Source organism: Taurulus bubalis, assembly GCF_910589615.1.
Source record: "Taurulus bubalis genome assembly, chromosome: 4".
NCBI lineage: Eukaryota > Metazoa > Chordata > Actinopteri > Perciformes > Cottidae > Taurulus > Taurulus bubalis.
In genome coordinates, this window is record NC_136592.1 from 7,129,059 (window position 1) to 7,143,364 (window position 14,306).

Genomic DNA, 14,306 nt, shown 5'->3' on the forward strand with positions numbered 1-14,306 from the left:
ATCCCTACACAGACAGATCCGATGGACATTGGAAAATGAAAAAAAAAAAATTCTAACTCATTTAAGCTGAGCAATTAGCATGTGTTTGTTTAACCAGTGCCCATCAGAAATGTAAAACAACAGTTTCCACAACTAGACGCAGGAGAGAGACAGCTAACGCGAGATACGCCCCTTCTTTGACTGACGGGCAAATTCACAAAAGCTTCTTGCGGCTTTTGGAGCAGCTAAACTTGCACAAACAACCTGCACAAACAACTGTGCTGCCAAGCAGTTTGTGTGCTATTTGCACATATTTATTAAATGAGGTAACATGCAGCATTTGATGCAAAAATGTACCCATTTGCACGAAATGAGCACAGTCCACAACACAAAGATCCACACGCAATGCAGTGAAACTATTAGTGTTGATGAAGTGAATGATAGTTTTAATGTTGTTCTGTGTTTCAAATCATATTCTTTTAAGGTCTGACGGTGCACATTTGACAGACTTCTTTTTTATTTTTTTCCAATGTTGTTCTGCCGATGGAAAGGCAACATTTATACTTCGCCGAGTGGATCATTGCACTCAGCTGCAAAACTTTATGGGCATGTTTGTACTGTAATGTCATTAGTGCAATATCTTTTATGAGTCCGACCTTGAGACGGGGCAGAAAGCGGGTTTTAAGTGATGTGCCGTTCACGGTGCTGTCAGCAGCCGAAAACCATTCTGTGTGAATACTGTGAGTGTGCAGCAGGAGCCGTCAATGAAAACTAGAGGAAATCAGTGCTAACCGCAGAGAGCAAGGCGATCTCACTCCCACTATTCTGAGTGGAAGCCAGTTAGCCGAGCTTGCTTGTTGACTGTTGCATAGCGACGGTTGAACAAAAGAACACAAATGAAAGAAATATAATTCAATAAAACATGGTAGCTATCAGGACAATGACAGACATGACATATTTATAGCAAAATGTTGCAATATAATGTGATATTATAGTGGGCGCCTCACAGGGCTGCCCACTGCACCCTATCCAGGGATGGGTCAAATGCAGAGAAGAATTTCCCCAAGGGGATTAATAAAGTGCATGTTTCTTTTTTTTCTTTTCTTTTAAACCATTCAGCTAGTGTGACTTTACAGGCAACATTTGGGCTTGTTTCAATGTTGTGTTCAAGAAAATTACTGCTGTTACTTTGCAGGATGGAAGGAAGAGGAGAGATATCCAATATATTCACAATCAGACAAAAACAGGCACACACAGACACACACACACACACACACATACACACACACACACACACAGCCTTACCTCTAGTCGTATGTATTCGCTCAGCTCCTTCGAGATGAGATTCAGGATGGTACTGCTGTGTTTGCGGGTTCGAACCAGGACCTGAACCCACGTCCTTCGGGCCGGCAGCGGGGACGCCAGCTGGTAATGCGCGTGACTGTGGCCATCAAAGGAATACTCCGGGGCCTCTGGTGTTGACACACACACAAATACACACTATTCAGTCACGTAGCGATATTATTGAGAATAAACACAGTTTCAATCCAGACGGAAATGACGTCACTTATCTAAAATAGTCCCTATGTCCTAACCCTAACGACCCCCACGCCCCCATTCAGAGAGCTGGTGGCACGACAGAATATGCAAAATACACAAGATAGAATATGAATGTGTGCTCAACCTTGGGTTATTCCTCCTTCATAGGCAAATGTTCCCTGGAGTGGATTGTGTGCATGCTACGCAGACGAAACCAAGCACACCTAAATGTTTCTGAAGCCATTCTTGCGTGAGACTGAGTTTTCCGCCCGTCTCCCACTTCCATGTCCCAGCCCTCTTTGTCTCCCTTTCCGTGCAACTGCGACGAAGCTAAGCGGGCCGTGAGATCCCGCTTGGAAGCGTCGTCAGATCGCACATTTTTTCGGTCTCTTCCTCTGCACACACTGTGCATCCGATCAGCCACGCGGCTTCTCGGAACTCCGCCGTGTCTTTTTTGCTGCTGTTTATCGAGGCCACGGAGCTGCCTGTGTGGGATTTGGGATTTGTGTGGGATGTGGTGAAATCAAATCCTATTAACACTATCAATTTTACACTAATAATCTTTCCTTTCTTAAATAGATAGGTTGTTCAGTACAGAAGAATGTGGTGTGCTAAACCTGCAGAAATGGGGGTGTTGATGAAATCCCTGGTGGACTTTTTGAAGCTTCTGCTACATAAAGGAAAAAAATACATTTAAGCTGTTTTCTTAAAGTTGCTTAGATTTGTTGTCAACACTCTTTGCATCATATATATATATATATCTATATATATATATATATATATATATAGATATATATATATATCTATATATATATATATATATATATATATATAGCATGTGTTGGCCGTTTAAATCGTGATTGTCGCAACAACCAAAGACAAAACGTGATCCCTTTTCAAAGCAGCAGAGTTCTTCCTCGTGATATTTTAAACCACTGTGCAGTATCTTTCAAACTCATGGAGTTGTTTCTCTAACTTAGCGTTTCTCAAAAGGGGGGTCGGTTCGTTCACAGAACGTTGAGGGGCGCTGGAAGTGATATCTTAGGAAAGGGGGGCCTTGAGGTGTTCTTGGTCTCATGATGTTTGTGTGTTGTGTGTTTTTTAATGCTAGTTGAGTCATTTGAATGCACATTTTCACAATGTTATCATTAGACTTGCTCTTACCATCATCCTCTGAAGCTTTTTTTTCTCTAAATTGCTAGCGAGCAGCTTTTCATTGTTTCCTCCGAGCTGTAGCTCTGTGCTGCGTGTGCAGCTCTGAGCTGCTGCACCTTATTGGAGGTTGCAAAGTTAACATCTGCGTGTGGGAGCCACACGGTGGTGAGCTGTTTGCCCGATCAGAAATGTTTTCTGTTTTCCGCCTCCGATGAAGAGCAGCGCACAGCCACTCCCTAAACTTTGTCTCATCTGCAAGTGGGTTATTGAAGCGTTATAGTGCGTTTGTCAAGACTGTGTGAAGGCAGCACTGTCGCAGCAGCAGAGCAATGACGTAAAGCACAGCAATTCTTTTCTTGAAACAATTATGGCTTTGTTCTCATTAAATTACTACTTTATTCTCAACTATGTAGGTTTTATGGGTTAATAAATGAATGAATGGATCATTGAGGTGAATTGGAGGTTACTTCCCCAAACAACAGACATAAAAAGCAGAGGGAGGATTATGTGTGCATGTGTGTTGACTCCACAGAGATAACAAGAAAAGTACATCTCCAGGAAAATACAAAATACTCAAAAGCAAAACAGAATAGGTAAGAGCCTTACTATTATATTTTTTCATTTTGAATTGCCACTTGCCTCCCCAATTGTGTGTTTACATAAATAAAGTTCATTGCACCATTGATGCAAACAAATTCACTCGAACACAGGAAATGAGGTGTTTGATGCTCAACAATTCCTGGGGAGGACCCACTTTTCTTGAAATTAAACCTATATGGTTAAAGTGGCTTTCTGATTGGCTGGCTGTTTGTGACCAATAACAAGGAAGAATTATAGTTAAAATGTCCTACTGTTGCATTTGTTTGACATCATTTATATTCACATGGCTTCTTTCTCTCTGGGGAACTCGTGATAATGGTATTCCAACTGTCCAGTTTAATCAGATCTGTTATTTGGCATTTAATCACATGCTTTCTTTTTGTGATAAGACATAATAATAATAATCAACATTAATATTGAGCTGATACACTGAAATCACATTTTAATTGATGGGTGGAGCAGTGAGGGACCTGGATAATGGACAGGGGAGCGCCAGCCGTAAGATGATTGAGAAGCACTGCTCTCGCTGGACGCCCTGGATCATTTTCCATTATCTCACCGGCACATGAAGCAACACGCCCACCAGCTGAGCCGCTTGCATTTTTTTCCAGGCAGGGGTGTTTTCTGTCTGAATGCCAGCTAAATGCGGTGGAATGTTACAGTGTGTATCTTTAGATTATTTAAATATTAGTACAGCACAGGCAAGGTTTTATTGTTGTTGTTTTTGTAACATAAATATTTCATGTGAACTGCAGAAATGCAATTTGATACCAGGTGTGAATACACCTCAGCTAACGCATCTACCGCCTCAATGTGGGCATGGGGTAAGTTCAGAACAGACATCAAGGGGCTCTCCTGTGAAGTAAATGCCTTCATGTAAGCGGTGGACAGACAACAGGAAAAGAGTGAGATGCAACAAAGGCCCCGTCAGCTCTGTTGGCTTCTGTAATACTTCGGCTTCGGATACGTTGAATGTGGAGGTTTTTGCATTCGGTGAGAGCAAATGAGCAAGAACATATTCGGAGGGTCAAACCAGCACGGGACGTTCACCCAGGAGACTGTTTGTGTCCCATGTGAATGCAAATGTTGCCTTTACGCTTGTTTTGCTTGATACGTAACCTCATGTAAGAATATGGTTGTTGTTTATTATTGGAGCACTAATGGCACATGACAGAATACATTAGAAGATCTGAAAATTGTCTTATTGACAATGGTGGCCTGGAAAAAGGCAAATCCTCTTGAGGGAGGAGGTGAGGGAATAAAAGAAGATAAAAAGACGATGGCCAGACGTATCAGGGACGCTGTGCTCATTATAATGCACAGGGGCTTTTCAAAATAAACTTCAGATGTATGTTTCCTTCATTTTTATGTGTACTGGGTTAGGTTTAGGAAAAGATTGTGGGTACTTTTTGTACTTTCTAAGATTGCTTCAAAGATTGCCTCAATGATTGCCAAAGGCATCCACATGCCCCTCTGGGTCATCGACTCCACAGCTTGTCGCTTTTCCAAAGATATGAATCCTCTCATGAATGTGGAGAATGACTCATTCACATTTTCTTCATTCATTCACTTGAGAGAGTCCCTTCTGTGCGGCGCAAGACGAGAAGCGAACAGGACCGTAAAGCCTGTAAACTGCTGCAGTCAGCAGAATGCATCTCTTGAGGCATCCTCCTCAATTTGGAGGACGTGTAAAAGGGGAAGTGCGGGAGGGTCATTAGAGATCCCATCTCAGGCCGACAACAGCCTCCTCCAACTGCTGCAGTCAGGCAAACGCCTCCACAGACGTGAGGCTGCTTTCTCCAGGCCATAGTGTGTGACCTATCGGTTGGAATAGAGTTGGATATCCTTCATGTCACAAAGGCATGACACTTCCGTGGGTGATGTCTGAAGTCCACTCAATCCTCTTCTGGGTTATGTGCTTACTAAACCAGGGGGGGTCCCCATACTTAATGTTTATGATGACATTCACAATAAATGTATGTCAGCTAGATTTAATACAGCATTTTAGGATGACACTTTACACCGCAAATACAAAAAAGGGGGGTGTACTTGCTCCACATCCCTGAGGCTTTGAGAGAAAACAACCTGTAAACTGTCTCATAATGTCCTCTGTAATCGTCATCTTGTTTGGCTGTGTGCTACATAGCTGAACTACGCATCTTTGACAGTGTGCTTCTTGCATTTGTAATAGTTGTACGGCCTGTAAATCCACATCATTAAATTAACAAGGTTTTGGGAGCTTATTTAAGGGGAGAAACTGAACCTACAGACCTAAATGTTGCGCCCCATTTAGCTTCAGTGCTACTACAAACTCATTCTCCCACAGCTATGAGCAATCATGCTGTAGTTTTCCATAAATGTTCTTTCTGGGACACATGGATGACTTTGTTTTTGTTGTTGTTTGATGTACTCCTTTGACGCATTAGTTTGGCTTACCCTCTTCACACTGGTGTCCTGCGTATCCCGGCACACACTGGCAGCTGAAGGAGCCCCACTCGCCGTGACAGCGACCCCGGTGGCCGCAGGACGGGTAGCCCATGTTGACACAGCTGCCGTCGGTGGTCAGGCAGCCCGGAGAGCTGGATTGCGAGTCGGCCGGGGAGCCCAAATCATACAGCTGAAAGGGGGAGATAGGTGGAGAGGAGATGGGGGGGGGGGCATGAAGAGAGGATGAGAGGAGTGAAAAGGAACGACGAGAGGTGGAGGGAGGAGAGATGGAAATATAGGTGTGGGGGGACAGAGAAAAGATGAACAGAGAGGAGGAAGAAGAGGGAGAGATGGAAGAGAACGGCGTTAGAAAGTAAAGATAAGGGAACGTTGAGACGAGTAGTCGGGAGAGTCGCCAATAAACAAACAAACAAGTGGCAGCAGAGAGAGGGGATTGGGGAAGACAGAGGGCAAACAGGTAGGTTAGTAGCCAGAGGGGGAGTCAGAGTTTGAAAAGAAGAAATTAAAATCAAAGAGTCAAAAAAAAAAAAATTATATATATATATATATATATATATATATATATATATATATATATAATTTTTTCTCATTGCATGTTCAAACGAAGGATACACTGTGGCCTTCTCAACTTTTCACTCTTTGACTTGTCTTCCCACAGCGACGAAACCAAACACTGGACAAATATTCTAAGGGTAGAGTAGAGAAAACCTGAAGGACGGGGGAACCTTGAACGGCTCAATTTGTGTCCCTCACAAAACACGCCATAAAAAACATTAATATGTTCAATCTTGTCTCTTCCCAACCGAACTTTATGAGTGATGTTGGTGCTGCGCCCGAGGACGGAGGAATGCAAAGGATCGTAAAAGCTGACAGCGAGTCATACCGCCAGGGAGTTGCTGATTGGCTCTGACCTCCAGCAAAGAGGCGTCTTCCTGGTTGCTGACCTTTTGAAAGCTATACAGCTCGTCCTGTTTGATTTGGACCGATCGCGTTGATTGCGGAGAATCGGAAAAAACGGACATTATAGCAATCAATGAGTGAGAGACACGTCGGGGTGTCTGCAATTGATTTGAGTTCACATCTGTGTCACTGTGGCACGTATCTGTGTGTTTGAGCAAAAGACATACGAGCTGAATTCAAAAATACACCTGCTTCTGCTTGAATTGCAAATTTGGGCTTCGGTTGAGAAGAGTGTCACACACCCACACAGAGACACTGTGGGCGGCCCTGTTTGTATTTGCCAAGAATAATTCCAGGTGCTGGGTATAGAAATGTCTCAGTCCACAGGAAGTGAAACACAAATTCTCAACCAAAATGCAAAGTGTAGAGCTGAGGGTGCTGCAACTTTACACCCACGGGTGAATGATAAACTTTTCATCCCAAGAATATAACAGCCTCCACTCCTCAAAGAAGCTTTCCACTAGATTTTTGGAACTTTCGGGGCCTGGGTTCGTGCACAGGGGGCATGTTGAGACGGGTTGGAAAGAAAATTGGAAGAAAATTTAAAGTTTAAAATACTACTTCCTATTTTCCTGAAACAAAAAATGCTTCCTATTTTCCTGAAACATACAGCAACGTTTCCCCTGGCAGAGATGCTCTCTACATTGGCCCTGGAATGTTCTACCTCTGGCAAACTTTTTGCTGAGCAATTTTAATTCAAAGCAGCCATTAGCAGAACTCTTGTAACTGCAAAACCTCCATACTTAAAATAAAACAAAATATGGAGTGACAGTTTTGTCAAAACAACCGAAAAACTTCGTAGCGGTAATGTTAGACTGAGAGCTGAGGGGAGAAAGACAAGCGGAGTAATGACAGGATGAGGATTGAAAGTTAAAAAAGACGATGGCGAATGACAGCCGGAGGGGAGAGACCCAACTCAAGAATAGAAACACAATTATAAAATCAAAAACCTCTTCCTGTCTCTTTTCCAGGAGACAGCATCACATTCACTCCTGACTTTAGCTCGGTGTAGTTTGCTTTTCTTCTTCCATCTGCACACACCGCTCACTGGCCCCATACCGCCATGCGCCACACTTCAAAAGTCTTTGTGGAGGTAATGTCCAGATGCCCACAGGACAGACACACATACACACAGCAAGTAGCTAGCTCGCTACTTCTCCATAATAAAAGGACAACGTAACTCTGAATAAAAGAAAACTAGAATCTGTGTGTAAAAGTAGTTTGCAATTTGCACACCATCATTTATTCTCCGACATGCTACTGTATGAATCTGCCTGTTATTGTCACTCACGTACAACCAGTTTTTTTTTATGATACTAAGATGATATATATTTTTTTTCAACCAATCTTTCTTACATTCTGATCTCACTCTCGCCACTCAAAAAGGCCACCTCCTCTGAGACATTAGTAAAGTGACAGACAAACATGGAGACATAGAATCAGACTACGCAGTTACTGTCAAAGTAATCTACTTTTACCACCCGGGCACGCACACCTCAAAAGAGATAACAGCAACACCCAATGAGAAAAAATAAGAGAGAGAGAAAAATTCATACAATGTCGGAACACGTCCATCAACATTACTAATCATCAGTACGCCTACTGCTGCTCGCTCTGTGGAGATTTATTATCCTCATGTCCGCCCACACGCATCATGCAGATTTCTCTCATTAGTGAATAGGGTTTGTGTAGCCTCCCGCTACGTCTGCAGCTCAGGTACTCCACACCAACTGCAGTACAAGCCTTTTAGCATTGCAGTGGGAGAGACGTACATCATTTTATATTCCAGCTCTCAAGATTCAACATCTTAATAGAGCTTTAAAGGTCTGCTGAATGGAAATGGCAGCTAGGGTTCACGTGCTCTCCCGGTGTCTGCGTGGGTTTTCTACGAGTGCTCTGGTTCCCCTCCCACAGAACAAGAGACAGTAAAGACATGCCGGTGAGTTTAATTGGTGAATTGAACGTGAGAGTGAATGATTGTCTGTCTTTTTGCATCAGCCTTGTGATTGATTGGCAGCCCTGTGGCCCGCCTCTCGCCCAATGTCGGCTGGGATGGGCTCTAGCTCCAGCGCTGACCCTCCAAAGATCAAGTGGGTACAGCTGATGGAATGGAGACAGATAATTTGTGTTTGTGGAGGGAACACGACTACAACTCTCTCAGCCAAACTCACCGGCCCTAGAGGCCCCGTCGCTCCTCACACAGAACCAGACTACGAGACAAAAGTGGTCTGGCCAAGTGAAGGTGGAGGCTTTTTTCCTCCATTTGAAGGTAACTGCCAGTACAACACGTGTCTATCTCACGGGCCGTTATTAGCTCACACGTACAAACTTGTTTCACTGTCGAGCACGGGTCCTACAACATGAGTGGCCGACCACAAAAGAGGGGGAAAAAACAAGGCCACACTCACGCGTGCAAACAAGAAAAGCAAACCTTCAAAGAGAAAAAAATATAATCTAACAAGCTTACAGACATTTTGATCGAGATTCTACATTAACGCTATTATATGCTTGAGACATTTGCATCATTAGTGTAAATGTAGATACATTAGTATACAAGTCAGATTGAATATGTGAGCCCGTTCTTACATCGTTACAATGATGCAACGAGAGAACACGGTTACACATTTCCGAAAAACTGGATCCTGTTTACTGCGACTGACCTCATTATATGGAATAGATTTTGGTCAACTGTTTTTACGGTGGAATTTGTATTCAGAGAGTAAAAAAAAAGAGTGTGGTGCATTTCTAACTCCAGATGCTTTTGTCTATGGATGTATGCATTTGATTTTATAAGCATAATTCTCCACAAGGCTTCATGTCAAGATACAACATGTGACATGTGACGCTGCCTCCCAGCACTGATGATACGTTTGGCTGTCCACTTGTGTTTCCTTACTTGAAAATGAGATCATGCATCCATTCGAGAAAGATCATTTGAAAAACTGGCTTCCCCTAAAGAGTCCAGCGAGAGCCGCCCCTACAGTACCAGTAGTTTCACTTTTCTGATATCCAATTTGAATTAGTCACTGCCGCAGTGCTCAAAGCGGCTCCGAGCACAGCAACAAGAACCAATAGCAAAGCTTCCGCTGCCTCCAATGAGAGTGTCATAAAAGATGAGAAGTCCCGCTCCGCTCCCACTCTTTTGCTTTGCATGGGGAGATGCAAAGATTCCGCGATCAGATTGCAAGCATAATTGAATGCAGAGGACATTTTATACCAGGTGTAACTAGAGTCTTAATCACAATGTGAAATACAAATGCAACCAAAAAAGAGAGTGAGGAAATATCTGTAGCAGCCGGTAACAAAGGTAGTGTTGCTCGTAAATCGTGATAAGCTACACATTACCTAGTTTGATCAATGACATGACCATATGTCATACACATTAACATTTCCTTGGTCATCTGTCCAATTCATTTTTGATTATCAGAGAAGTCACATCTTACCCCGTCGGCATCATTGAATAGTTATAAAAAGAAAAACTTGACATTTATGTTTCAGTACCAGTTATATCAGGCGTGATGCAATACTTTTGGACAGGCTTGGACAACATTTCTCACTCTTTCGTTTTTTTAAGCTAAGACAAATTTCTAGGATTTAGAAGGCAGCGGTTCACAGAAGGCTATGGCACCTGAGGCCTGTGTTCATACAGCAATGATTTGGGCTTTATTGGGCTTGGCCTGAGATTGTCACGGTTGAGCATAGAGTCCTTGACTTTAACTCCAACGGAGCAGTGAAGGGTTACTTGAAAGTCTCGACTTGAAGTCAAGATTGGGCTGGAAGGGGAAAGAGTTTATATCCTACTTCGCTCTTGCAGGGTCACGTGTGTGCTACTTGAAAGCGCTTTGAGGTTACGGTTCTTCCTCTTACACGGCACGAGGGTACTGTGAATGCCGGAACCTGTTATTAAGCCACTTATCAGCCAGAGTGCAGGTGTGAGTTTTGAGTGTGCTCGGGTGCTGGTGTGCTCGCGGCCACGTGGCTCTGCACAGGCGTGTGCACGTGTGTGTGTGTGTGTGTGTGTGTGTCAGTGTCGCGTTACCTTGCTGTCCACGATGAGGTCCCGGATGCAGCCGGTGAAGTGCTTGTGCTGAAGCTGATGGTAGACAAAGGGAATGTCCTCGTTCACGCCGCCCAGCTGGAGCACCTGGCTCATGTTCAGGTGTCTGAAACACAGAGAGAGGGAACGTTAACGCACATATTACAGCTCACGGAATACTTCTGTCATTTGAGTACAATTGGAGGAATTCCCTGAAGATCCAAAGCGACATCATGGAAGTGTCGACACAGTGGAACAACATAAGATGTCACAACAGTTTTGTAGCCCTTGCTTTAGCTTTAAAGCAGTTCCTTATTCTAATCAAGCCGGTTCACATTGTATCACCGGAAAGCAAACATGTCCGCCCCAAACAGAAGCTGCTCAAATTTCTCCTGACATGTTTGAACTATTTTTGGTTCTATAAATACAGGTAACGTGCATTTTTCTTTTTGTATTGTCGTTGGGCACACTAACAGTTTCATTTAAATAAAAAAGGTAAATTAAAGATCTTCGGGCCCCTCATCTGGCACCTTGTATCAACACGTGTGCGTTCAGGTGTTGGTGCGTACCTGTCGGCGTTGGGTGTAACGCCCGTCACCTCACAGGAGGAGTGGTCCTCGGTGGTCAGCCAGCTGCCGAGGCCTTCCATTTCCATCACCGCCGCCCCCGAGCAACGATCCAGAGTGAATCGCACTTCCTGCGGAGAGCACACAGACATGCTGAATGGAAACCTAATGTAATAATGAAGGCTGCTACCTCTCTCTACTATTATAATGAGTGTACCATGCATTGCTGTCGAGCGCTTTCGCCATCATTACTCACATTTATGACTCCCATTTCTTACGTTAGTGCATATTACTCTGCTGCCGCCCGCTATGTCTCCTGTTAGAGCACCACTCCTCGAACCAGCGTGTTCCAATAACTGGTGGATTTACAAGTTAAGAAGCCATGGCAACCTCTTTCCAAAGAGGGATTTTTTCCATCAACTGTTTAACTGATACAAATGTTCTTCTTTAAATAGGCTTGTTTGTGCTTGAAGAAAAAGAAAATGGTGAGATGAAAGTTACAGGAAAGAAAGAATCTAACATGCATGGTAGATAGTCTACTTTTTTGTCGACGTATGGTTGATCTATTTTTCTTTCTTTCGCAAACAATGCAATGCAGCTCATACTGGGATCCCACTAGAATGCACATTCTGTATAAGGTCAGTATAAGGTATACTGTATTATAACAGTATAAGGTGGGGGTTGGGGGGGCGCCTTACCCGATAATTCCCCTAAACACTTGGCAGAATAATTATCCCAATTACTCTGGTGGTTAACATTATCCAGTGCATTAGCATTCAGGTCCAAAACGTGTGGAAAAACATTAATTATTTTCACATCTGTGATAAAAGCTTGTGTCGTCACAATACAACCGAGGATAACATGTTTACGTTTCCCAAGAGCGGGTTATAATTTCAAAACTACTCAGTTATTCTTAATACTTTGGATGAAGCTAGATAGACATGATTAATAAACATATTAGGCCAATAACATTTTAGTATTCTTATCCTAAATGCTGCAATTTGTCTGTCTGATTAATCATATTTTCATTACTGCACTTGCATGTCATATTTCTCTCTTCAGTCTGATGAACATGACCTGTTCATGAGTAGGGGCACGTTGACGAGTTTTGAGCATTAGCATGATCAATGCGACCAAATTAGTTTTACTCACATGAATTTGAAACCTTGAGTAAAGAAAAAATTACTCAAATAAATAAGATCACCGCCCCGCGGTCGTCTGCCTTCTCAAACCGGTCCATGTCCGTCCAGATTGTCATTTTATTCTCGTAGACATAATGATTATTGTGCTATGGACAATAACATGTTTTGTAGACCTCCAAATTCTAATCAGTTCATCCTTCATTTTCAGAAGGACATTTGTGACCCCCCCTCCAAAAAAAGTTTTTTTCATCAAGTCAGATGCTAAAAAAGTCTGCAGGTAGTCTTGGGGACCAGACAGTAAAGGGAGATGGAGGAGAGAATATTATACGCTAGGCGATGCTACACTGTCGGGAACAGCCGACGATGATCCCCTGGACGGCGACTCACTTAAAGACCCAGAAACAGCTGAGAGTTTTCTTAACAACTACTGGACTGTTTAATGCACCATGCACACCTAAATATGCCAACAACATCATAAAATTGACCTTACTCATGGGTGCGGGCATGTTTTTATCTCTTTAGAGTCGTAGGACGGAGGCACGTTTGTCCCTTAAAGCTTTTCATTTTACTTTCACACAACATGATAGTAAATGTGTCGAGGACACAGCAGCTCATTTTACACCCGCTGCGCCCAGCTGATTGATCATCAATGAGGTTGATGGTGCCACATGCACAGTGGTTGTTTGCAGGATTATACATTACGGATACTGTATACACTATTAAATATTATTCAGTTCTCTACGAGGCTGCGGAACAGCGACGGATTCAGACAAAAGCAAATGCTTTGGCTTCAGTAATATCTGATTCACGGCTCAACCGTCTTGTATCATGTTTAAAAAGCAAAAGCGCTCATGGCTGGATACCGAGTCATGCAGTGAGTCTGCAGACGGCAGCTCTGTCCTCGCTGCTCGTCGAGCACACGCGTCCGCACGACCCGACCAGGTTGGATAAACAGTTGTCGACTATTCAGGACAAATGAATGGACTCACATGTGATTTACGATAATGCCGTTGTGGTGCAGAATAATCCCCGTTGTAATAATACAAAATAAAAAAAGTGTCTCAATGAATTATTGTATTCATAAAACTCAGAATAAACCCGTTGTATTAGCCAAAGTCCTGATGCACTCATGCATTTGTCCGGCTGCCAACCTAAAACTGTTATTTTCTTTCATGCCAGAGAAATTGAATGACAAAAAAAATAGAAAAAAGCTGGTGCATTTCTGACACAGGCTGTGTGGCAGGGAATTGAATGATTTGGTAAAGGAAACAAATTGCACACACATTTACGTGGCATATTAGCGGCAAAGAAATGTTCCTGATGGCATTATTAAAATGGTTAGCCTGCACTTAAGGTAGAGCAAGCAGTGCTTCTCTTTATTTTTTAAAAGAGGGGTCTGGGTGCTGACAAAACTCAGTCCTATGCTTTCACTTAAGTGGTACTCATCTATTTTGGGATGGCTGGCCCAGAACAGGTTTCAACTGCTTCCTCTCATGTGCGATGGTCCTTAATTAAATTCCAATTAGTTGAGAGGCAATGTTTACAGCTAATCTCTGTAAACGGATATCTGCATATAAATGTTGATTAAAAGCCAAAGTATTGTCAGTAGATAGCCTGTGGGTTCAGAGTTTGCATTTTGAAACCAACACTAAACTCTTGTCCCGTTGCCTAAAGATTCTGCATTCAGATGAAGACATCCGTTCAAAGAGATTAAGATGTCCTTCGCTCGGCGTGAGACCGGGAGGTTGAAGTCTTTAGTTCTGGGTTAAAACAAAGCCTCTAAAAATAGACTGCTGTCGTGATATTTAAGAGAGACAGGAACAATGAGGCAGTGGTTACGTGGGAGTCCTTGGAGGTGAAGAGCTCTAAGCGGTCCTCAGT

The 14,306-nt window shown here is 43.1% G+C and overlaps 1 protein-coding gene across 1 annotated transcript in view; it reads right to left on the reverse strand.

Moving 5' to 3' along the window:
* Positions 1-14,306, reverse strand: part of LOC306735229 (neural-cadherin) — a gene marked incomplete at both ends in the record, with an annotated part of 289,025 nt that overhangs the window by 46,396 nt on the left and 228,323 nt on the right. The window contains 4 exons of the mRNA XM_079216680.1: positions 1,285-1,451; positions 5,710-5,890; positions 10,721-10,844; positions 11,287-11,414. Coding sequence (XP_079072806.1) covers positions 1,285-1,451; positions 5,710-5,890; positions 10,721-10,844; positions 11,287-11,414 — 600 coding nt within the window. The remainder of the gene's footprint in view (positions 1-1,284; positions 1,452-5,709; positions 5,891-10,720; positions 10,845-11,286; positions 11,415-14,306) is intronic.